The sequence below is a fragment of the Gymnoscopelus braueri genome (assembly GCF_963280865.1).
Source record: "Gymnoscopelus braueri genome assembly, chromosome: 1".
Lineage (NCBI taxonomy): Eukaryota > Metazoa > Chordata > Actinopteri > Myctophiformes > Myctophidae > Gymnoscopelus > Gymnoscopelus braueri.
In genome coordinates, this window is record NC_137603.1 from 54,981,673 (window position 1) to 55,008,369 (window position 26,697).

General features: G+C 40.6%; 1 protein-coding gene across 1 annotated transcript; it reads right to left on the bottom strand.

Annotated features, from left to right (window-relative positions):
- Positions 1-292: 292 nt before the first annotated feature.
- Positions 293-26,076, bottom strand: LOC308093416 (semaphorin-7A). The gene is made up of 14 exons (XM_080439751.1): positions 25,949-26,076; positions 20,997-21,136; positions 20,776-20,817; positions 20,536-20,634; positions 19,411-19,504; positions 16,879-16,986; positions 15,723-15,862; positions 14,928-15,103; positions 12,754-12,862; positions 11,537-11,699; positions 8,639-8,754; positions 7,863-8,008; positions 4,225-4,280; positions 293-3,693 (listed from the first exon to the last, which is right to left on the bottom strand). The coding sequence occupies exons 1-14, from the start codon at positions 26,034-26,036 to the stop codon at positions 3,335-3,337; spliced, it is 1,836 nt and encodes a 611-aa protein (XP_080295877.1). The 5' UTR covers positions 26,037-26,076; the 3' UTR covers positions 293-3,334.
- Positions 26,077-26,697: the final 621 nt, after the last annotated feature.

The window sequence follows — 26,697 nt, forward strand, 5'->3', positions numbered from 1 at the left end:
GTCAGAATGTATGAAATGCATTACCTTTAGAATGTATGACATTTTCTACACTGGCGGTGAAGTCCATGCTTGGGAAAGCACGTGGTGCTTCACATTCAAAGAGATTTTAAACATGCTTTAATATACACACATTCTTTTCACTATTCCAGCTTAAAGCTGTCTTTCTCTAGTGATGTTCTTAGCTTAAAATGTACCCATGCTGGGGAGCTTCCCAATGTCAATGCTTTGGCACATATACTGTAACAGTATACTTCATCATCATGCAAAAGTAATGTCAAAACAACTGTCACAGTTTAATCTTTTAATCAAGAATCACAATCAACTGTATTGTCACATCACATTATTACAGGTGTAAAAGGGTGATTTTCTTTTTTTGTGAGCTCTAAACATTGCAGTTAATGGAAGGGTTAGAATAGGGAAAGAGAATAGGAAGGAATAGAACAGAACATAACATAAATAACAGGAAGGCACAGTGAAACCCAATATACAAAGACCAGTTTCCTTAATACTCAATGGCGCTGGAGAGCAGGTACAACTGGAACAGCATATAAATCAGAGATTCATGTGCATTGGTTAAAGTGACATGGTGAAAGCAAATCAAGCAAAAATAAAGAACTCAATTTGAAATACATTAATTAATTACGTTAATCTTAATAATTGACCAAAACGAATGTAACAAAGATGGGCGTTGGTGAGATATTCACATGAACATACTTAGTAAAACCCCAAGGAAAGTTCAGTAATGTAAAAAGGCACCAAGCCCCATCACAGGTTCTGACTACCTCTGTGCTGGAAAATGTTTCAACAATGCTTTTTCATTATGTACAAGGATATGATTCTCTACTGCGGCTTGGCCAATTGTTCTGACAGGGTCACAGGAAATAAGAGAATAACTGTGATCTGAAACCAGAATGCTGGGTGAGGTAGTATTCAGCTCCCATGCTGCAATGTGCCTGCATGGTGTTTTTTACATACATACAATTACTTTACAATTCAGATTAACTTAATTTATCCTTCAGGAAACTGCAGTTTCAAGCAGGTAAAAAAACAATTAAGAGTAAGTAATAAAAGCGAAGTACAAAGTATCTAACATTCAACATAATATTTTAAGATAAGTTGAAGTTCCAGTAAGTACAGAGAAACAATAGAATAAGCCAAATCAATTACCGTAAGATATAATCGTATAAATAATAAAGTGAAAGTGCCAGCTGTAACACATACCGGATATGACAAGTAAACAAACATGGGTGTCAACCATGTAAAAAAACAAACAGAAACAAACAGACACACTTATCTGTCTGTTTGTTTCTCTCTGTTGGCCGGGGTCTTTTTCCCACATATCTTATATATTATTGTAAATATTTAACTTTACTTTTAGAATCAAAGTCAATGGGGGTCAGAATTGGCTGAAACTTTGACCAAATTTGGAGTAATACTTCATGGCAGTGCTCATAAGAAATGTGGAACTGATTGGTCAATCAATTAGCGGTTCATTTGCGAGATTATCCCCAAAAAGACAGAAAGGTTTGTAAAAAAAAAAAAAAAAAGTATGGAAGTTCAATGGAAGTTCACATTCAATAGCATCTGCTTATGTGTTGATGCTGGAGTAATAAAGACATAAAACATCTGATCATAACTTTATAGCCTACATTTTGCATCTCGTCAACATGACATTTGTTCAAACCTGAATTCACAAGTCCTCCAGAGAAATACTTTTGTTTAGTTGACACTCCCCGTTTGTGTATGGTACACACACAGGCTACACGCCATAGATTGATGATGTAAGCTAAATTACCTGTGGCGACTTTACTGAAACATGCAGGGGATCATTTGCATAGTATTACCATGTACCTCATACCTCACATTATAACATTAAAATCCATTTCTGTCATTGTTCACTGTACTTGACCAGGATGCATTGAGAACAATCAGAGGCATAATTTCAGGGAAACAAACTAGAGGTTGGCCATGATGACAAAGTGACATAGCGGGCTAGAGAATTTATGGTTGCAACATGTTACATGTTATCTTGAGGCTGCACTAGATGCAGAACATTCCATGTAGAACGCACATACCGGTATCCAGCATTGAACATAGACTACCACAGAATATACACTTGCGATTGACAGTCATATACGTACATACAAGACACAGTAACAAAACGTGTGCACGCACGCACACAGGCAGGCACACACACACACACACACACACACACACACACACACACACACACACACACACACACACACACACACACACACACACACACACACACACACACACACACACACACAGAGTGAAAGATCATCAGCTCATCCATCCAGTGCAAAGTAGACAAGAGTCAAATCTGCAAAAACATTCGTAGGTGGTGGAAACTATGTGTAAAAGAACGTATGTTCAATGCCCATGGCAATTGACATCTCCTGGGAACAATCCTGTTATGGTGTCAGAGACCTAAAGACTAGAGAGTAACTGCATTTGCAGGATGGCTCTGTTCCACTGGTCTTTGGAAAATGTATCCTGTTATATACAGGCGATTCAAGATTTCATTGTTACATCTTAAGGACACAAGAGTAACATTCTTTGGTTTAGCAACATTGTAACAGCAATAACAAAGACATAATAAACAATAGCAATAATAGTAAGAACATTTGCAAAGTATACATTATTAGCACAGTGTGAGGCTCTTGAAGGTGCTGTGTGCATGGCTCCTGTTTCTAAATATAATGTTTATGTATTGCAGGCGTTCCCAAACTTTGACATTCCAAGAATAGCTGTATTCTCAAGCTGCATCCCCAATTGTGAAATGGTTCACTATAACTAAAATAAATTACAATAACACATATATAGAAATCTAAAACACAGCTTAATATTTGTCCGCTCATCAAAACGTTTCCATTATTTTAAGTTAGTTTACAGCCGATTGAGCATGTTGAATCAGCGCTGGACTCCACTGGAATAAACTTTCTTTGCCAGTTTGCATATCCGGTCTAAAGCACATACAGAAACGGTCTGTGTATGTGCATATACATGTATGTATGTGTGTGTGGAAATGACCGGATACAGTTTTGGATTAAGCAGAAACTAGGCTTTCCACAGGTACTGCAGAGAGCCTGGTGATGTGAGGCTATAGGTGAGGAGTGAGCTGTCAGAACATCACATCAGAGCATGAGAAGACAAATGGAAGGGAGCGGCACAGGCAGATTGGCTGTGATTAAAAGAAGGCCAATGGCAAAGACTTCGTTTCCATATGAAAGGACTCTGAAACCCCCTCAAGGACCCCCGGGGGTCTCCGGAGCCCACTTTGAGAACCACTGTCTTATAATACCTGGGCCTAGCATAGGAGAACTGCTGCAACACTCAGACAGAACAACGTCAGCGTGACTGACACCGGTAGCCCCGTGCCCCTGCTCTCCAACTGCAGACTATACTGTGCCAGGGTTTTGTTGTGGTCCTCCTCCGTACACTCACACCTGTAGAGGCCCTGGTCCCTGTCGCTCATGCTGTCGATGAGCAGCCGGCAGTGATCCTCTGTGGGGTCGCACAGGTGATTTGGTGTTATGGAGCCGACGTGGTGCCAGCTGTACTTAGCATGGTGAGACAAGATGGGACATTGGAGGAAAGTCTTCAACCCCAGAGGAACCATGATGTGCTCCACAGATTCTTTCACTCCAGCCATAGGGGATGCCAACGCTGAGAACAAATCGACAAGGACATGTGTTTGTTCAGCACAAGAAATAGATATTGCTGTGAGTGTGTTTGGATGTTTTGAATACGAAGTCTGCTCCCTTTTCTAAAGCTCCGCTCTGAGGCAAATTAACATGTTTTACATAATTCAGCATTTATCTGCACTAAGTTTGCATATGAAACAGAATGTGTGAACGACCCTGCTACCAACAGAACTAGTCAGGCTTATAGAGCGCTGCTAGTATATTAAAATAACATTTGTACCCACTGATGGTGTAATCACTTAAACCCTATATACTTAGTTGACCAGGAGCCAACAGGGTCTTTTTGTCCCTCTACACCAAACCACTGGTCTACAGGCTCACAACAGACCGTGTGAGCTTGTAGATCTGCTATTTTCACAGAGTGTTCGGCCCCAGAATAGGGACAGTAGGGTTAAGAACTCTGTCTCTCAACTTTCCAGTTGGCATGACAATGAAAATAAGTATTAACAGGAGTGAACTGCTTGCTCTCTTTAAAATAAAAATATGTTCATACCTTTACTGTGCGAGCAAACATGATGGTTCTCTTCCTCCATATTCTGCAATGTGTCACTGTGAAAAGAGAAGTGAAGTTTGTTGCTGACGATATTGTCCATAATGGGAGGTGTTTTACAGTAAGATAGAAACACAATTATGGTTGCCTGGAAATGCCAAACACAACAACATTTCCCGTTGACCTTATCATAAAACATCATTTCAGAATGCAAAGTGGCAAATCCGGTTGCTGGTTCAAGAATTTGTTTGTAGCAAATTTCCAGAGAAAAGCTTGGCAAACTATTGGAGAACAAGTAGAGCTTGTCTTGGTGGTTCAGTGTCAGTGTTCTGTGTGTGTTCCAGCCCGCAGACTCTTAAAGTTGTAAAAGTACTTTTTTTTAATTATTTTTTTAAATAATCTTTTTATTGTTTTTCAGAGTCATCAGTGTCAATCAGCATTTTACACAGATGTGGTCGCGGCTTTCCATGTTAGATATTATAATAGCATTTAGCAAATAATAATAACTAGATGTCAGGGCCGCTTTGCGGCCCTCACATCTAGTTTTCCGTCGTCACATCAGCTTTCCGTCGCGGCCCTCACATCTAGGCCCTAGATCTGAGGCCTGATCTGAGGTTGGTCCAGACAGAGACCAAAACTCATCAGATGTCAGGGTGTTCAAACTCTCCAAACTTTCCTCTGTCATCCCTTCTAAGACACCACCGCTATTGCACCATTGTTTAAACCACCACTCGTCATAGTCTCCATACATTTCCTCTGTCATCCCTTCTAAATAGTCAATTTCCTCCTCTTGCTTTAGTGGTGTGTGTAACAGATTCACATCATCATCCTCTTTATCCTTGCCCACATTGTATTGTTCAAGTTCTTCCCTATTTACTTACTTGGCCTAGTCACTCTGCACACACGTCATGCGAAGTCCGGAACCTCTGGCCTCTCCTCTTCTCTCGGCTCCTCTCATCCCCTCTCCTCCCTCCCCACTTTGCATTGTGGCCCTAACCTCTAGTCCCAACCTCCCAACCTCGGTCATGTGATAAAGAGGTCAGACTTCCTGTATCTGGTTGCTATGGCAACCTGCCAGATCAGGCTGAGGGTCTGATAGGCAAATCAGAGAATCAATCAAGCCGAGAGTCTGATCATCTGTCATCCCTTCTAAGACACCACCGCTGTTGCACCATTGTTTAAACCACCACTCGTCATAGTCTCCAAACATTTGATAATAGTCATAATCATAATCATAGTCAGAAATGTCAGGAAAAAAATAATACAAAAAGACAAGACAAGAACAAAAATAGAAATAATAATAATAATATTTGTCATATTTACAGCAATATATCAAGAGAGAAATTAAACGCATTGCTCAGTCACAGTACAAATAATAATTACAATTCCTATAATATTCAGTGGACCTATTAAAGTCATGGTCTCTGAGTTTCTTGCTTGGCGACCATAGAGACCTGTGAATGTCCCAAATATAGACTGTGTGCTTGCTCCCATAGTAACCGAGACGGATGTTATGACACATAAATGTTATTCAAAGATTGAAAGGCAGAAAACGAGTTAAGAGAGGTTAAGGGAATGTTTAGCCCTTGCCACCAGCACATAAGAAGCATAATAAGCATTGATCGTAAACCATGAACCCCTTCATTCTATTGGTAGGGGGGAATATTTATATTTTTTAAGTAGTTCAAGAAGGGGTTCCAGGAAACATAAAATAGGTCTTTTTGACCTCTTAAGGCAAAAGGTAAAAGTACATTTTAAAAGTTAATGTCCCACGGGAAAGGTGAAATACCTCTTGGAGAACCTGTCCTGAGCTCCATGGGAGCCAACCCAGGGCAGAGCCAGGAAAAGCAAGAAGCGCACCACCTACGTAGATGCACTGCAGCGCGACAGATTAGCTAACAACACTGTAGACCCTGATGTTAGAAAGGAGAGTGTGGAGGGCAGCGATTCAGGAGTCCCGAGTTGGTGTTGGCTAGACCACACTCTCGCATTGCATCGCATGTTCATTTTTCATGCTTGGGTGTTCTTGTGTTGGACCTTATGGTCTGGAAGATTGGTCTTATTCCAAGTACCAGCTTATTATTGAAAGCCTTCCTTTCATTAGAGAAGAGATTGCCCATAAACCTCTTGGGAAGTTTGGAAACCTTGATGGGCACAGATTCAGTGACAGGAAGTCACCACCCTCTAAAGTCATTACCGGTTCCTAAACCCCATGGAATTTTGTAGTGCACTATTATAAGAATTCAAGCAAGCTGGCATTAAACCGTGAATTAATACTAAGTGGGAGTATTTTCTTTCTTTTTTATTTTGTCTTATGATGATTTTTCAGTTTGGAGGGTGGGTAGCCTCTTGTATGGAGAAGACAGTGGCAACAGTCTGTGGACAATGAGGCGGTTTGTCCCTTCCTTTTCTTTTATTTGTTTATACACACCCAAAAAAAACATAAAAGTCTTAATAGTCTTATTAGTCCACTTGGCAGCCATTTCACTTATAGTTTTCTTTCAGGGCTGGCCGACATCAATGTAAATCAAACAAACTATACACCAGATAACCGGCACTGCCCACAAGACAACGTGGGAAACCGACACGTCTGACGTCCGACATGTCATCTATGGTTAAGATTCATTTCCTTCTTTCTTTTTCTCAGTTCGCTGTTGGCTTTTCATGACTCATTTTGTCAGAAAGTGGTTTTTAAAGTTCCTTTTCTTCACCATCGCTGCACAGTTGTTGCAGATGAGTCAAATACATTTTCCATTCAACATTGAAAAAAATAATTCTCTCAGCGTGTTTGTCATATGTATTTTGTCTCAAGAGATCTCTTCTGAATTCATTTTCAATATAGTTCTCATCTCGTTAGCTGGAGCTCAATTCATATTATAATTGACTGTGTTAATTTGCACTGTGAAGCCCCCTTCATATGATTCGTAGGAATTCACATTCAAACCAGCAAACCTGAGCACGATTGAACGGCAGAGGATATGAATGGACGTTTTTTCCTGGGTTTTCAAATTGCCAAAAAGCCCCTTGGGATTGACAGGTCGATCCTAAAGACATGGTTGCCCACCCCTGTACTATGTCACCAACAACCACAAGTCGCTGCTGTTGGCTCTCTCTCTCTCTCTCTCTCTCTCTCTCTCTCTCTCTCTCTCTCTCTCTCTCTCTCTCTCTCTCTCTCTCTCTCTCTCTCTCTCTCTCTCTCTCTCTCTCTCTCTCTCTCTCTCTCTCTCTCTCTCTCTCTCTCTCTCTCTCTCTCTCTCTCTGATGGACCTGTGACATTTCTTGCCTTCAATTATCTTCTTGAAATCTGGCTTGCATAACTTGCATACTTTACACATGGCTGGGAACAAACCAGGGACCTTCGGCGTACCAGGCGGGAACTATAACCATTTGACTGTCCAACCACGCCCTGGCCCTGGCTTGCATTCATTTATGGCAACCCAAAACAAAACATGTCAGAAAGTGCAATGAACCAACCTCAATCAGACAAATCCCTTTTGACAGACAGACAGACAGACAGACAGACAGACAGACAGACAGACAGACAGACAGACAGACAGACAGACAGACAGGAGAGGGGATGGAGAGACAGCAAGACAAAGAGCAGGAATTGAAGTCGCTCTGGGCAGGAGTGTCAGTGTTACCTTGTGGCAGGGCTGCAGCGGGTGCCATCCCAGTCACAGTAGGGATCTCTGGCTAGAACACAGTCGTCACATCTGGGTCCATACTGGGCACAGCTCTTCAGGTTGATCTGGACTATCTCACGCCTGGAGCTCACGTAAAGCTTCTTCTGCAATTGTATGAAAACTATTAGTTAAATAACTACTAATTCACTCATTAATTGTCTTTACACACTTCATTGAGAGACAGGGAGACACCCTGAAAAGGTCATCCACCCCTCCCAGTTACTCTTTGTACATTCTGTAGCCTGTTTGTTTGTGTGTATGATTGTTTGTTTGTTGGTGCACACGCACACATGTGCATGCGTGTGCTGTGTGTATACACTTGTATATATTTTTTTTGGGTGGGGATGGGGGGGTGTATGATTCACTTTTATAGATAGGAGAGTAGACAAACAGGAAATATCACATTTCTCCAACCATAGCGCATCAACCACCATCATGTGGTTGATCATCTACCAGCACATCTTCTACATTAACATTTTAGGCACGGCATGTTTGTATAGTACATTTAAACGCACACACACACACACACACACACACACACACACACACACACACACACACACACACACACACACACACACACACACACACACACAGTCTTTTCATACTAGAAACTTAATGCTTGGATAAATTAAGCCACACACTATAACCTTATGTCTCATACTTTGCTGTAGCCCTCGCAGCATCTATTGATGAGGAGGGTCTGAGCATGTAGACAGTAATGTGTGACTCACCGTGGAGGGGTTAATGATCATGTTAACGATGTGGGCTGGGTGGCTGAAAGGACGATACTCTGCGATGATGAACGTCTTTGTGTCATTCTCCAGCACCTTTTGAACTCCTCCATTCTCTGTAGAAAGTAATGTGGAGCAAGACGAGACAAGGAGATTACAGAGATCGTATTAGCAAGAATCTGAGCATGTCCAAACATCAAGCTTATACACCCTCATAGGGCTTGACACACACACTTCCTCTTGCAAGCCCCAGCACCTTTGTGTTTCTTAAGTAAAATCACTGTATTTAAGTAAGTTTTCAAACTTGTGTGTTGAAAATGTAGGTGGTAAGGTGTGGGTGGCCCTATATTTCCCAAGTATGACTGTAACTTTGTGGTACAGTCATACTACGAAGTAAAGAGAACTTAGTTTGACGTATTGTCACATTTATGATCACATCTTTTACTTCCCACACCAGTACAGTATAATGTCATTACATTACTTAAATTGTTTTTAGTTCCAGTTCTTCTCCACTCATGAGTAAATTTAAGAGTGTGTCAAATATTAACAATTATTAACAAATATTTACAATATTTAGACTCGTGGCCAGATACCTGTACAGCATTGTTCAACATCATATTTAAGACATGGTAATGGTAAACCTGATTTAAAACACATTATTTTCAAAGTTATAAAGGCAAACTTGTACCTATATTTTATCCACCCAAGCTGTGTTTGTGAGTTGCTGTGGAACATGTTGTCAAAGCTGTATGCCACACATGACAACATTTTGATCGTAGAGATTATGCTTGGTGCCAATAATAAGTTCAGCCCTGTGGCCTGTGTCTGGAACCGAGGAGCCTGACAAACCTTCCAACAACAATATTGAGTTGGTCTCGCTAGTTGGCATAAAAGTCTTCATTCAGTTTTGAATGAACGAGTTGCCAAAAAGTGTCTCCTTGTTAACAAAATAGACAAGGAAGGACTTCAGGTATTCATAGTTTTCTATTTTGCACACTGTAGATTATTACATTACAGTACATTATTTTGTACAAAAATAATATTTTGTACAAATAATAATAATCTCAAATTCAACTATACTGTACCCTCAATTAGGTTGTAATATTTCTAAGACTTTAACCGGTGTGTCATGTTTCATCATGTTCACATCATCATCAGTTGCATTTCCCAACACAGTCTATCTATTGTGCTGATAAGATAACCTGAGGGTGTGTTTTTTTTTCATGTGATGCAATTTTTCTTTCGCTCGGACTAGCACCTCTGCATTTGTCTGTATCTTTAGCCTTGTATTTTGCCTAATACCTTTCTGCCTATGGCCATGTTGAATAACAAGAGGAGAAAAATTGCACTAGCTTTGGCTGTTTTTAAGGCAGAAGAGGAGGGGAGTGCTGGTGGTATTTGGGTCTGAGTGCAGGACAACCTCTATGGCCGTGCCAGCCAACAGCAGAATCACAACCTCATCCATTAGCTCCATCTGGACAGAGCTCATTTTCAAATGTATGGCTAAGCCAGGGCAATTTGAAGACCTGTTGTGGAGAGTTGAGCCAGCAATCTCGACACATCACACACAATTTATCATGATTAGCTGATGAGAAGTAGCCCACTTAATATACACATTAACTATTCTCAACTTTCAAAAGCACTCTGCTCGGCCAAAATAAGTAGACTGACAGTGTCTTTTAAAGACTTAAAGGCTTTTTGCGCTAAGCAGACGCCTTTTGGTCATTTCTCATAGGTTTTAATGTAAAAAGATGGTGCCCATTGTTGTTTTTTAGTTTTTTTCAAAGGAGCACAATGTGAACATGACAAGTTTGGGCTATAGCTTTGGGTGTCGGTGTGTGTAGGCTATTAAAGTATTTTCTCCTCACTCACTCTAAGGAAAAAAACGTCTGAAATGTTATTCATTGTGCGCATTTTACTTTTAGCGGCCCCTCTAAATTATCTAGTGACCCCTTCCCCCGGAGGGTCGGGACCCACAGTTTGAGAATCACTGACCTAATAGACAACATCTTATTGACTTTAATGTATTTTGAAAAGATTGATGATGTTCCTTCCTTGGTGTGGTCAGATTACACCACACACCTTCTCCCAGTCCCTTGCCTCCAATGAATAACCTCATGATGTGACTCAGGATGAGGAAATGAATCATGTGTTTGCATGGAGATGATGGTGGTTTGGATCATCAGTCTGAATAAACCACACCAGATCTAAGTAAACCAGAGTTCACTAACCTAAAGGTAAGGTTTGAGTCCAGTTACTTGTTCACATATTATGTATGTCATGGATATTCGACCCATAGAGGGTCCTCAGAGTCAGTGGCTCTCATTTATCAACGGAGCGTAAAAAACGGCTTATATTTTTCCATATATTCGGCCGTACACCAACCTATTCAGCCAATCCTAGCGTACATCAGGTCGGAGCTTTGATAAATCTCACGTCTGAAAACGAGCGTCATTTAAATAACACACCCTTAAATATTCTCAAAACGCCCCGATTTTACGACATGAAGAACCAGAATACGACCAAAGACATCATGAAAAGCCAATAAGAAAGAGTTTCCCCCGCTCTACAAGCTCACAACGCATCGCGACGCGACGCTGGCTTGTAGATCTGCTATTTTCAATGCAGCCAGATCTGAATGACTGTTAAAGCAGTTTGTTTAAATTACTTTATAAAATGTTATATTTTCACAGGGATTATTTATTAGTGCAGATATACACTGCTACGGTACGGATTACATGAAAAACACAGCTGGGCGGGCGTGTGTGTGTGTGTGTGTGTGTGTGTGTGTGTGTGTGTGTGTGTGTGTGTGTGTGTGTGTGTGTGTGTGTGTGTGTGTGTGTGTGTGTGTGTGTGTGTGTATGGGGGGGGGGGGGGGCATGATGGAACATTACCCACCTAGAGAGAGAAGGAGGACTGTCTTGTTGTGGATGCTGTCTACACAGAGGTGTGTGTAGTGGTGGGGGCTCACAAAGGCTCTGTGTGGTTGGACTGTGTCCTCCATCTCCGAGTGATTCTCCACCACAATCATGGCCGCCTCTTTTGCACGGTCCCCAGTACACTGGTGAGAGAAGACAGGCAGGTGTTTGAGCTAACAGTAGACTCTGGTACAATGTTATTTGTAGTTTTGTTACCCTGCAATGCGTGACAGGGTATTGTAATGCCATGTCTACAAAACACTTTCAAGATTTTTCAAAAATGTTAAAAGCCGCGCTGCAAGCTTGTAGATCTGCTATTTTTTTACAAACGCTAAAATCTAAGATGACAAAGATGCTTTCCCGGTTTTAATGGGTTAACAAAATAACTCAAGAACAGATGTTTCATGATTTTCATGAAACTTGGAGGGAATGATCAGTAGGCTGGATTGAAAAGGTCCACGGTCAAGGTCATAATCATGGTCAAAATCGAGAACATACGGACAGATTTTCACGAAACGTGATGGGAGTCGTCAGTAGGCTGTCCGGGAGGGATGATTAAATTTGATCTATGAAATACACTGGAGGCAGAACTGACTCTTTATTGGCTAATAAATGCATTGTGAATAATATATGATGGCTGTATATGTTCACCGGTGTGATATTTTACATACAGCTACACAGTATCGAGGAAGTGGAATCTGCCACTGATTAGAAATATAGTCAACTGTGTGTCTTGATGTGGATTTTACTGTGTACTAGAAGCTCCTCCCACTCTGACGTCCTCTATCCGCTGTGCTGGTAACTGCTGTTGGTAACTGTTGTATAATTACAATATTAGGTTAGAGGCTGTGCTTTACCATCATTATTAGCACTTCATTGTTGCTTACGTAACCCAGCGCAAGTGCCTTGTTCATGTCCGCATCACTGTGGTGCCAATAATGATGTTAAAGCACACCTTATTAATTTAACCCATTCAATCCAGGAAAGCATAATTTTAGATTTTAGCCACATACGAGTGTGTGATTTTTTTTTAAATAGCAGATATACAAGCTCATAGCTATTTCTTTAGATTTTTTTTTTAAGCAAACATTTTTAACTCAAATCTTTGCTTCTGGGGGTCCCTGGAAAAAACATATTTTGAGATGGGGGTCCACATGCCTCTTTGTCCCTTTTGGAATCATATACTCTGACACTTACTGCTCCAGGTCTTGGATTTGGGATGTCCTTAGTGAAACCCTTGAACCTGGATGTTGTGAAGACGCGTTCAATGTCACCAACTGTGTACACACATACAGCACTCGTGCCCCTGTGAACATAGACAGAGAGTCAGCAGCCTTACACAACCTGGTTTCTCAATTTCTTGCACGCTTTTGCTCTCTGGGCGATGCAACCCGGAAGCTGAACAGCTGAACAACCCACAAGAGGACTGCTGAGAATAGGAAGAGGAAGTGAATTCAGCCCATGCAGTGGAATTTGGCCAAGAGGAACCAAACGCAACGTGTTCTTTTATGTCGCGTTACAAATTAAGCAACCACATCCGGGGTGTTAATGATCCATTTTGGTAGATAAATAACATATGTGGTCATTTTGTACAAAAAGAAACAAATAAAAGAAAAAGGGAAACAAAAACCTTTAAGATGCAGCTTATCTTTAAAAAAAGTACTATATTTCATGCTATTCATCATTTTAAGAGAATCACCTGTCTCAAATAGTATATATGAAATTGTCACACAGAAACTCTTCGATTACAATTAGAAAATATAGCTGCAAGCAGCAATAATACGGGGCCAGTGAATGCAGAAAGAAAAAAGAAAGAAGCAATGATAAGTAATATGCACAATAAACCATAGAAACATAGAAGACTGAACTTAAGAGAAAGAAGACCATGCAATTAACAAATTAGCATTTTAAACCCTCACTAACCCTAACCTCAGTAAAACAACGCCTAAGCCTATCCTCAAGAAACGCTATGTGTAAACCCAAGAATGCCAAATCATGATCACCTCAATACATTGTCAGGGACAGGGATCGTACCAGCGACCCACAGACTCACAGGCTGCCTCTCTTCTCATTGAGCTAGATATATGGCCTCCCTGACAGTGTCTGTAGACATCTAAAATTATTTTCGTCCATTACGAACCAAGCCTCTGTGTCCCAAACTACTCTAGATAACTGGTTCACAAACCATTAAGCAATAAAGACTTTTTTTGTCTCCTCAGAACGAACTAGTGAAAGTAGCCGATCTACAAGCTGTTGTTTGATTGTAGATCGGCTATTTTCACAATGAAGTATGTCATACATTGAAAAAACATACTCTCAAATAAGCATTTCAGGTTATCTTTAACAATTGCACATGTATTAATTGACACAATCATGTTGTGTGCAATGCAACTTTAATGAAGTCTGCATCAAGTGAGGCTTGAACTGACAACCCCCAGGTTGAGCGGCACACGTTTAAGCGAGAAGCCATTGGACCAACAGACAAGAACCTGTGAAAAAGGAGATCAAACAGATGATACAGTTTCACGCAAATAGCTGAAAAATCCTGGGTTTAAGTGTTTTTCAAACTGCTCAAAATTGCGGACAATCTAATGGCGGTGCTTACTGGTCAACGTGATAGATGTGTTCCTCATGAGTCAAGGCACATGTGTAAGCAGGTTTAATGGCTGTCGGCCAAACGAGGCATGACTTTTGCCTGTTTAAAGTTTGCATTTAAAAAAATTTGCTATCTATAGCGCCCCCGTTTGACCAAATGGAGTAAAATTGGTTTCAGTGATATTTGGAATGAATGACCCTCTACATTATTGCAATTTTTCAAAGAAATGTGAGTCTGCCTGTATGTGTTAGGGGCAGATGAATAATTTTCATAAAACTGCAATATTCATTGGCTCATTAAAGCTTCATTTTTTTTCACTTAGAAACAATCCGCTCCCACCGTTTTGTCGGCATAGGTCCAAAGTTCATGTGTAAAACGTTTCGTGCAGATTACTCAAAAATCCCAGGAGGAGATTCAAAATGGTGGGAGATCTAAAGGTCAAAGGTCAAAAGTTTATTGCTGTAGGTCAAACAGGGCATGAGTTGTACCTGTTCAAAAGAGTGCTATAGCGCCACCTTTTGACAAAAGATTGTGAGATTTATTTCTTGATAGTTTTTCATGACCAGCTATCATATGGCCGAGTTTCGTAAAAAGCGTATGCACGGTTCAGCCAGAACTGCGAAAAGTGGCAGAAGAAGAAGGAGCAGAAAAATAATGCCAATATCAAAACGGAGCCATGCTGGCAGCCTGGCCCTGTAAATAAACTTTCAAACAAACCGGTCAGTAAGTACCCATCCTCTTTATCTAATATAGATAATGTAGTAATGTACAGTACCATTCATTTTTGAAGAGTGCATAGACCCTGGTGTCCTGCCACTGGTCTGCATGGAGCGCAGCCACATCCACCAGTTCACGGAAGTGCTTCCTGCTCTTGTCTCCACAGTAGAGCCTGGCCTGAAGCTGGGATGTCCATTCAAACTGCCGGTAGCCCTTAGAGCCGCCATGGTCTGCCTGGTCGGGACACCACAGTAAGGGATGGGACGAAAATAGTTATTATTTTATCTATCGTGATTAAAAAACGATTTTAATTCCATCATACACTAGGATGAATTAGCTTTTGTTGAGCTGCAAATTCAGTACCACTTATAACCCCCTATACTTGATAAAATGGACGTGTAAAGAGCGCATTCGGTACGCTCTTATTTCACTCAACACAAATCGATGCACCAAAAATAGCATTCCCCCCAGAATAGGGATGCTGGGGGTTCAAGTGGTTAAAAAAAGTGAATTTTGTAGATGCCAATCTACAAGCTCACGACACGTCGCATCGCGACACGTTGTGAAGTTGTCGTGTAGTGTGTAGTGTGTATAGGGCTTTAGTGACTACAGCTAATTCTGGCACATTCACATTGATGTGGAAGCTAAAATGTTGATTGATGTGCATTGCCCTCGGTAAATAAATAAATAAACAAACTTCTTTTATAAACCGAACCCTATGTGCATACATAGTTTCTCTACTTCAGAGCGACTTTCAAAGGTCAGAGTAAGCGCCATAAACCTTTAGTCAACCAACAACAGGGCAAGTGGTCGAGGAATTGTGCATGCTTTGTTAGCTGTATGAGATCCTTACCATGCAAACCTGGCTAACAAAAGGTAGCCACATATCGCTGTCCATGCTAGGGTCTGTCTTCTTCTCATTGAAAAATGCAAATATCTTGTTCTGCTGATCGGTGGTTCTATTACTGACCACCAAGCTCACATACTCCTGTTCTGAGGATCGGAAAAACAAGGAACTGATCAGCCCCTATACAGTTTCATTGATGCCATGATAAAATAAAATAAAAGAACTGCTGCGATAAAGTCAATGATTAACACAAAATGAAATTTTGTTGCTGTCGGGCGGAATTCCATATTTTTACTTTTTGTGTTTTTTCGTGAATTAATGCTCTTGATCATACTACAGCGTCACACAAAAATATTCAAAAATAGCAAAAGTAGCAGATCTGCAAGCTCGAAACACGGCACGAAGTGACCCGTTTTGAGCTTGTCGATCTGCTACTTTTGCTATTTTTTTATTTGAATCCTGAAAATAACAGTTTTGGACATAATGAGGATTCCACCCGACAGAGACGATGTATCAGTACTACAAATGAAGGAGCTACAGTAGTAGATCCACATTTACAGTAAGTTTGTCCATAATGCAAATGCACACAAACTGTCGATGACACAATATTTGCACAAAGGAAGAAATACAGGTTTGGCTTCGCCTTATTGCTTGACTTTGGTAGTGCTCATTGTAGGAGGAGTGGCATAGTATGTGATATGTATACTCTGTACTGCAGTATTAAATTACCACTTCTGCATGGAAATCTTTCTCAACCAATCTAAACTGCAGTATTGGTCAGTTACTGTAGATGACAAGTTGTGCTCAGTACACAGAAAGCTGAAATTATTTGTGGATGTGAATCCACTGTCTGCTACTATTTGAATCCTGTTTTCCCTCCAGAACCCTGTTTTCCCTCCAGTATTTTGCCTTCAATTTCTCTGTTTTAATTGTTTCATACTATACACCCACTATGAGCTCTGAATGGCTAAAGAATGATGTATCACTGTATCAAAGCAATACAACAGAGGACATCCTGTACTGATTACAGAGAATGATGATGACAATGCAATAGCCACAGCCCCTACTCACAGTAAACCTCAACAAGACTATTATTGCTTTCATAAAACATGTGATGGGCCTAAACATCGAACAACCTGTTGTATAATACTGTAGCTCCTACCTTTTTTGTGGTTGTCAGGTCCGACTTTGTTCATTCCAGACCTATAGATGCCAGCAGATTTCTCTGTTCCAGAATGAGTGACATAGAGCTCTTCACCACCTGATGACTCTGGGAAGGTAAAAAAACAAATAATAGTTAACAAGAATGATTCATTCATAAAACAGAGCTTCTAATTGTCTATTGCAGTGACCAAGTGATTAACCCAATTTCCCCCTATTTGTCCAATAGTGTGTCAGTGAGTGCCTAAGTTAGGAAAAACTAAACAAGTAATTATCTCCGTTCCCTCAAGAATTACGATCAAGTGCCCTTGGCCTTGTGCAAGGGCAAGACTGTGGTTAGTGGCATCCAGATGTCAGTGCGTCGATTTGCCAGAATGGAGGAAGCTAGCTCAGAAAGAATCTGCTCATCCTACTGCTGTAAGTGAACAGTATGCTATTGTCTGCACCCCCTCCTTCACCCAAGCATACAGTGCACATTTGTTCTATGTCTCCAAGGTCTCCAGATGACCGTTCACTGTGCTCTCATTTGGCTAGCATTTATATCATATTTGAATGGAAGTGATAAGGAAAAAGATAAATGAAGTGAATTCCCATATCTATATACGCAAGCTGTTTGACTGAAATGTTAATCATGGAGGTGCTTTAACAGTGCATGGTCATCAAAACCCTTTGCTACATTCCCTGGTTAATAAATAGTAAAGGAACAAGACTAGGGAGTGTAAAAGCACCCACTAGCAGCCCCTATAGGCCATGCTGCAACCCTGTAGGCCAAAGGGTGGCGCTAGAGGAAAGGCCCTGGGGTCACTAAGATGAGTAGGGTTCATCCCGGAATGTGCCTGTTAGATTCTGGGATATCTCGTCTGCAAAGCTGAGGTCTCACTTGGTGACACAGGTCTCACTTGAAAAAGAGATCTCTGATCTCAGTGTGAGACTGTGACTACCTGGTAAAATCAAGTGAAAACATAAATAAATGATAATAATAATAAAGAAAATGTGTGGAAAGGTTATGGGGTCACATGCATAGTTGGGGTTCTTCCGCCCTCCAGAGTGCAATGAATGCACTAATGGTTGGCAAAGCAACCATTAGAATTTCAGATATCTTGAGTGCAAATGGAAAGTTCGGCCTAAAGGTGGGCACTATAGGAAAGGCCACGGGTTCACTAAATGGTGGCGCTTGAGCAAAGGTCAGACGGTCACCGAAAACCAGTAGGGGTCACCTTCCAGGGTCCCGGAAAGCTTCATGGAAGATTTCATAGGAATTTGCATAGCTAGTTATTTTGAGGTATGTTGTCTGGAACCAAAGACAGGTGGACAAACGGACACACGACTGACTGACTAACACGGCCATGTTTAGAGTCCTGCCAATAGTGGGGCTATAAACAGTTTAGAAGTCCTTCTACACCAAGGGAAATAAGTCAAACTAGAAAAAGTGCTCCTCGGAGCACAGGTCTCCGCCAGGTCAGGTAAGTTATTGTGGCCTCCTGGTGGCGCTATAATAGGCCAATGTGAAAAGGGTGGCATTTCTTCCTCGGCCTAGTGTGAATGTGCGTGCAAATTTTCACGGAAATCGCACGCCGCGTTCATGATTTCAGACATTTTGTTCAAAACGGACCAATCCTGCAAACTTTGGAAGTCAACCTTAGTCAATCAGGATGGAATATGAAATATCGGACAGATGCGTCTTGATCACATGACCATAGAGATACTGTGTACCGATTTGTGTGATGTTTGGATAAAATCTGAAGGATTAATATCCAAAAATGTATTTGACATAAGTCGGCCTCCTGGTGGCGCTGTAAAAAGCAGATGTGAAAAATGCAGTGCAGATGTTTTTCCTTGGCCTCTAGGGAGTAGGCGTGCAAAGTTTAACGCAGATCGGTGCAGTTATAGTTAAAAATGCAAATCGGCCTGTTATAGCGCCACCATGAGGCTGATGTGAAAAGTTTTAAGTGACATTTCTTCCTCGGCCTAGTGGGAATGTGCGTGTGCAATTTTATGCAAATGGCAAGCTGCGTTCATGATTTGAGGCAGTTTGTTCAAAACGGACCAATCCTGCAAACTTTGGATGCTAACCTTAGCCAATGAGGATGGAATATGGGAAATCGGACAGATCAGGGTTGATCACATGACTATAGAGATACTGTGTACAGATTTGCATGAGGTTTGGTTAAAAACTGTAGGAGTAATGAGAAAAAAATGGGTTTTGCACAAATCGGCCTCCTGGTGGCGCTATAACAGGCCCATGTGAAAAATTTGAGGCAGAGGTTCTGAATTGGCATCCAGGGAGTGTGTGTGCACAGTTTCGCAGCGACCGGGCCAACGGTGCCGGAGATTTGGTGCTAACACACAGACAGGACACACGGACGGACGGACACACGGACGGACACACGGACGGACGGACGGACAGGGGCGAAAACATACTCTCTCGCCATGCCTTTCGGCCTGGCGGAGACAACAATACAAAATTGGAATCTGAAAGAGAGAGATGAGAGATTTCATTATGTTGTTTAACATGTGATTTTGAATAGCTCACCAATGAGTACAGATGGTTCCCCTTCCTTAATGTGAACTTGCTTTATGCTTGCAAATTGTTCAGATGGCGTGCACACAGATGGCTCCGACATATTCTGAAATGAAAGAGATTTGCTATTTCCAATGACAAATGACACCAAAAACTGCAGTCAGGGAAGCCCCCTGTAACTCTGGGCCCCTTGACAAGATAACACTTTTTTTTTTAAATAATGAAATGACGGTTCTTGTGAGCCAGCTGGGCCCTTGGATTCCTACATATTCATCCCTATAGAGTTCAACAGTGAGATTCCGGAAGTAAACGTCCCATTCATTTTCTCCATAGAGAATTGTATTATGAGCTATAATGGCATAACAATCTGATGTAGTCTTACGACGAGGGTCCTGGTTGTAAAATGATGCCATGCACCTGTAGAACCTCTGTATGCAATCAATCTAGTTTTAAGAAAAACATGTTTAATTTGCGATGTCATGAACAAATACTTAAAATATGAACATAGTGCTGTACCTTTGTCTTTTTTTTACGTTTTCCAATTATTTTTATGAACAAAATTGACTTGATTCCAGGCTTAAAACTCTTAATATATAAGGATTTTCTGAATCGTGTGTGGAATAAATTTATGAGAAATTCTCCTCCAGAATCAGCACCGTTCTGAAAGTGGGCGGTCACTGTTTATTACAACATTGTTCTTTAAAAAGCCTACTTCCTTATTGTGTACCTGTGTTTGGTGTGTGTGTGTGTGTGTGTGTGTGTGTGTGTGTGTGTGTGTGTGTGTGTGTGTGTGTGTGTGTGTGTGTGTGTGTGTGTGTGTGTGTGTGTGTGTGTTGGGGGGGGGGCATGCGTGCGTGCATGTGTGCATGTGCGCGCGTGCGTGTGTGTGTTTGTTTAGTATTGTGTGTGTGCGCTTTATTTAGATATAGTAGAAAGACAGGAAACTGCTGGTGTCCCTTCAGGAAAAAAATGAGGGAAGTCGCACTTTCTATGAAGTTGACACACTATCCGGTTATATATACTATAGGCACACACCATTACTGATTTTTCTTGACTAAATTAGAACTCTGCCACTTGATAGAAAACATATGCTGGGCATTCATTTCCACCATGTAGATCGCTTGTCTTGTCTCATACCATATTACAACATGTTGTTTCTCCGCCATTATTTCCACACATGAAGAGTTGGTTGTCATCTTTCCTCTTGTGAATTACAGTGATATTGTACTGACAATCCTGAAAAGATAATAAAAAAAGAGAAGGTACATATGTATCTAGTCCTCTTGTCCAGAGCAACCTCAAATGTTTAGCGTAACTTTCTGGATCAAATGCAATTTGCGTATATGTGGTACTATTCTGTGGTTTTAGAATACTCACTGACGCATCACTGCCACTGCATTCCCTTCCAAAAGCAGGAGCCTGTGTGATCAGTTAATAAAAATAACCATCAAATTATTAGCATTAGATAAGAGCTGCAGATTCATATTTGTTGCTACCCACCAGCACAAATTAATTATTTGTTGTTCATTTATCTGTATTTCAATTTGTTACCCCTACTCTTACAGTATCACATAACTAAACTAAACCCATAATATTACCTTGGGAGACAGTTGAAGGTTGTGAAAGTTTGCAAAATACAGGCGATTTTTCCCTGCAGCTGTGATGACGTCATCTTGTTGACCAAGGAGAAGCTGTAAGTGTGTATAATTTCCGTGTAGAGACAGTCTTTTGAATTTGTCTGAAATGGAAATGAAATGGAAATCATCAGCACTGCCTATATGTAACATACTTTAACAGAAAGCTAGTCACTATCTTACAATTGCAAATATATCCATTCCACCAAACCACAATGCTTTTCTGGATCCAGACACAAAATGATCCAAACATCTTCTCCAAAGCTATAGTGCGTAGCAAAAAATCCTGAAGGGGGTCAACAAGTGTCATTTTACTTAGGCGGGAAATTGCCGTTTTCGATACATGATAGTGCACTTGGTGATACAAGCGAGAAATTTGGCACATATGTCCTTCATATGACCCTAATTGATAATCAACCTCTGGCCACGCAAAAATTCTAAGATTTCAAGATGGCCACCACCGGTTTTCAAAATGGCTGCAACTGGGCCAACATTTTGGACTATATCACTTTGCTGGGGCTGTAAATCTTTGATTTCCCCCTTATTTTAATATAGGAGAATATGTTCTGAAGGTATTTCTACCAAGTAAGATAAAAAAAACAATATTAGGTTCCAATATGGCGGCATATTTTCCAATATGGCTGCCGATAAATTGCATAAATGTACATTCACATGAGCTTGTAGCACATGTATTTGTATTAATTACCATACACAGAATCAATTTATAGCAAATTTTAAAGTGATTTGGTAGCTTTTTAATGACCAAGGGCAACAGACTTTTCAATATGTTCACCAATAAATACAAAAACGTAGATATATATAGGGATATTTTCTCAAACAGGTGCTGACCTTTTTCTCTTTCCGTGGAAGGACAAAACTGTATGGCATCTGCTGAACGCATGAAAGAAGCAAAGACCTGATGACTTTGATCCAATAGCTGATGCATTTTCATGAAGGGGGATCCATCTGAGGTCCTTCGACAGCTTTTTCAAGCCAAGTCTTTGTGTCTGGGTAGCTCAGTCGGTAGAGCTTTCACCTTCGGATCACATGGTCATGGGTTCGATCAGGATCAGTGTATGAGTAGGTATGGTAAGACCCCTGCGTTCTCAGCTGATACTGACAATAAGTCTCAGACTTACTTAATATGAACAAGTGCAACTGCTATGACAACAACTTCAGTATCTGAGCTGCGAATCATGATGTGTCAGATGCTATCCTCTGCAGCTCTGCCTCAGATACTGACATTGTTGACATAACAGTTTCACTTGTTCAAAGACTTGGCTTGAATTAGCTGTGGATTGCCTTTGGAAGGAGGGAAGGATCTCAGATGGACCCCCGTTCATGAAATTGCATCAGCTATTGAATCAAAGTCATCAGGTCTTTGCTTCTTTCATGCATTCAGGGGATGCCACACAGTTTCGTCCTTCCATGGAAAGGGAAAAAGGTCAGCATGGCAGACAACTTCTCCAAATTAGGTTCAACACCTGTTGCAATAAATGATAAACATATGCAAGTCATTGAGGAGTTCATAGTACTCATGTACGATAGAGCTTCATAGAAGTAGTTCCTACAAGGAAGTGAATGCAAGTGAAGTGCATTCCAAGCAGGACATATATGGGGCCAGTCACTCTTGTGCAGTCCTGTTTGCCAAATTATGCCAGAAGCTGACACGATGTGGATGTAAAAAAGCATGTTCTGGACACTGCAAATGCTTTAAGTTTGGACTTATCTGCACACCCCTCTGTGGTTGCAGTTGCTAGTACACTGGCCTGTCACTTGCCCAGCCACCTTTGTAAATGAGAATGTGTTTATAATGACTTGATAACAAAACAAAAAGTAAGCACTAAGCTTTACCAAGCTAATAAATCACTTTCAAATGTTCCATAAATGGATTCTGTGTATGGTAATTAATACAAATACATGTACTACAAGCTAATGTGGATAAACCATAAGCAGATGCACATTTCTGCAATTTATCGGCAGCCATATTGGAAAACATGCCGCCATATTGGAACCTAATGTTATTTTTTATCGTACTTGGTAGAAATACCTCCAGAACATATTCTCATATATTAAAATAAGCCCCAGCAAAGTGATATAGTCCAAAACATTGGTCCAGTTGCAGCCATTTTGAAAACTGGTGGTGGCCATCTTGAAATCTTAGGAATTCTGCGTGGCCAGAGGTTGATTATCAATTAGGGTCATATACAACCCCTGTTGGACAGGTGGTCGGTCTCCAGTGACGGAGCCCGTGCTCGAGGTGGCCCCTCAAGTGTTTGAGAACAGTGTGGGTTGAGCTTTCTCTGTGCCTCGTTTGTATATCACAAGCTGTCATGTGATCTAATTTGATACTCTTTTGGCTGAGTTTTTTTTTTTTTTTTTTTTTTCCTTTTCTTTGTTTTTTTTTTGTCTTTTTCTTTTTGTCTTTTTCTTTTTTGCCCTCTTTCCTGTACTTTTTAATACATTGTCAATTGCAACCTTGTGAGGGGCGGGTGGGGGGGTTTGTGTTTGTCTTGTGCGTTTGTTTTTTGTTTCACAGAAAATCTGAAGAGTCCTTTGTCATTGTTTATTCTCCTGTACAACTGAAATCTTCAATAAAAATTATGTGAAAATGAAATCAATTAGGGTCATATGAAGGTCATCTGTGCCAAATTTCGCGCTTGTATCACCAAGTGCACTATGGTATCAATTTCCCGCCTTACTATTTGGTAGCGCGGACATCTTGGTGGGGCATAAACAGGTTGATTTAACATTGACTCCCACGAGTATGTCTGCAGCTGCTATGCCACGCCCCCCCGTGGTGACGACACGTTGCCAAGCACTATAAGTGTTCTGCCCTCATCTCACAAAAATCCCTGTGTGCCCTTCCACTTGCATGTATTGTAAATTATGCTTTATTTTGTTTCTTTATTATTATTATTATTATTATTATATTCTCCCCATTTTTGGGCACATAACTAGTCCTTCATACTTTTAGCTGGAAGCTCTGTCGTTCAAACTTTAAAATGTTTAGATGTCATTAGATGCCATACATTGCTTGAACATTGGAAGAAAACAAATACATGTTGGAGCTGGACGGGTTAATGGAGAGTGATTTTCGTATTTCCTTGAAGCAGCCAGATTAATCAGGTGCCATCATTACTGCAAAAATATTGACACATAGCGCTCTCGACAAACGTCTTTGATCAAATAAGGAGAGTTAAAAGGGCAATTACACAGGTATGGTAACAAAAGGCCTGATACCGTAGGCGGAGACCATGGTATTCTTTTAATGAAAATGAAATAAAAAATAGCTGTAAATTGGAGCATAGACTATGGAGGTCACTTGTGGTGATCAATCTTAGGTGGATCTTTACTTTTTTTAATTTATGTTAATGATCTACCGGCAGCAGTAACATCTCGGATGACATCTCGCATGACTCGGCCAAACTAGTGTCTGGTGGTTAATTTACAACAAACTATCTTTACACCTGGGAAAGATAGTCAGTCCTATTTGGCACAAAGCGCAAGCTTAAAAAGTGCAACACTAGTGTGCAGGACAGAAATGTGTATCCAAAACCTGTGTCTAGTATCTGAGTCATGATGGACCAGTCTCTGTGGAGGAAATTGCGACATTGATTTGATCAGAAACTGCAAAGTAAGTGTACGTTTTTATATCGTTACACTCAATAGGCCTACTTTAATTTAAAAGTTAAGAAGCTTTGAATTGTTTTGTTGACCATGCCTGCTCTATAATAGTGGACTATCTCAAAAACGTAAACACAAAATGGAAGTAGCGCAGAATAACATTATTAGACACACGCTAGATTCTCCTTCCAGCACACACATTTGTCCAGCACAAATGAAACAAGTAGGAAAACAAACTGAATTAATTGACCAAAACACCAAATCTTTAGAAGTGGGGGAAGTGAGGGAGCATCCCTCAGGAAGCATCAATGGTGAGTTTAATGTGACCTTGGGAATAATATATGTCAGAGACGCACACCTAACAACATCACTGAAGTAGTTGTCAGTATTCCCCTCATACAGTATATCCCAAAGCAATGCCCAGTTTTCACCCCAAATAGTGAGCAGTCTTCCCCAAAAATAATTCTCTCAAGTGCCCAATTTTCCTGGGGAGAGTGGGGAGAAGTGCCCAGTCACCTCAAGTGCCCAGTCCGTGGACAGTTCAGAAGCAAGCCAACCAATGACATAATCGATAGAAACTACAACTGTAAGATTATGTGATTGGTACTAGGCAGGTTTCTGAACTGTCCACATAACACCTCAGAGACACGGAGTGAGTAGACAGAAATTGTAGCATGGCATATTATAACATTAGTGAGTGAGGACCAATTATATGAAGACAAGGTTGAAAATGGGTGAAGTGCTCCTTTAATATCAGCAGCATAGCCCATCAATACCTTACAGCAATTTTGGGAAAGAAAAGAACAAAAAACATAAATAGCCTATTTATTGTCCTTTGGACAAACTCAATATGATTTCTTAAATATGTATGTATTTATGTAGGCTATTTATGTATTTATTTATGTTCTTACTTACTTACTTACTTAGGCTACTTACTTTTAAGGACAAAATAGGCTACCTGTGACACAATGTCATATCAACTGTATGGCTGTAGTGTTTGCTGACAGCTGGCAGCTAAACTGTACTGTAGGTGCACTCCACAAGTGCAACTATAGCCTACGGCACATTAAATGGGATTTTCTTCTGTGAGTTATGGAATTATAAAGTAAGCCCATTGGCAATTGGCAGACATTTTCATACCAAGTCATAACATTTGATGTAAGGTTGCATTCATCATCGCAGCCTTTGATGATTCAATGATTCTTTTCTTTCTGCTTCATATAATAATGTGACAGGTTTAACAGAAGTTATTTAAATTATACATTCTCTAAAACAAATAGGCAGCCTACCTCTGTCTTTGAAGATCACCCTTGGAGTCTGTGTTGGATCAGCCTTTAACAGACTGACCAGGCATAGAAGTAACACAACGACCTGCATTGTTCCTCTTCAGCACCACACTGACAGCTTGTAACAGAGTTCAGTCTGTCAGTGGGCTGAGCATATATTGAGCCGTTTCCCAAACTGTGGGTCGGGACCTGATCAGGACCCATTTGTGGGTAGCGGACACATTTTTATGGGTGGCGAGTACATTTCAAAACATTACAAAAAAATCACTAATTAAAAACAAATTCAATTATTTTTCAAAATACAAATAAAATAAATCAAAGAAATTCCATAAATTAGAAAACAAGTGTTTAGGACGCGAAGCGAGGCGTTGTTGTGAGCTTCTAGATCTGCTATTTTCATTAGTTTAGGTGCCGGGTAGCCCCATAGAGTTAAAAATAAGGGTAGCCCCTGATCCAGAGCGTTAGCGAGTTCTCTCATTATTATTTTATTTACTCCACTGCGCCCTCTACAGATCTGGTGTATAGTCATTTATATTGACCAAATTCTGTAGAGGGCGCAGTGGAGTAAATACAAAATATTTTTTTTGTATTTTGTATTTTTGTATTTGTATATTTTATTTTCTGCCTAAAAAAGTGTATTATACAGAGAAGGTGGGGTCCTGAGACATTTCCCACCACGGAGAATAGTCCTTCAGCAACACAAAACAGCCTTTGTTTCGGTGAGTAGCGAAATCGTTGTCTTCATTTTCACT

Coding starts and splice junctions, on each gene's coding strand:
- LOC308093416 (XM_080439751.1), bottom strand. CDS start 26,036: ATGCAGGTCGTTGTGTTACTTCTATGCCTGGTCAGTCTGTTAAAGGCT. Junction 19,505..20,535: donor AAACAACATGTTGTAATATG/GTATGAGACAAG, acceptor CTTTCATTTCAG/AATATGTCGGAGCCATCTGT. Junction 8,755..11,536: donor AGTCCTCCTTCTCTCTCTAG/GTGGGTAATGTT, acceptor TACTTTCTACAG/AGAATGGAGGAGTTCAAAAG.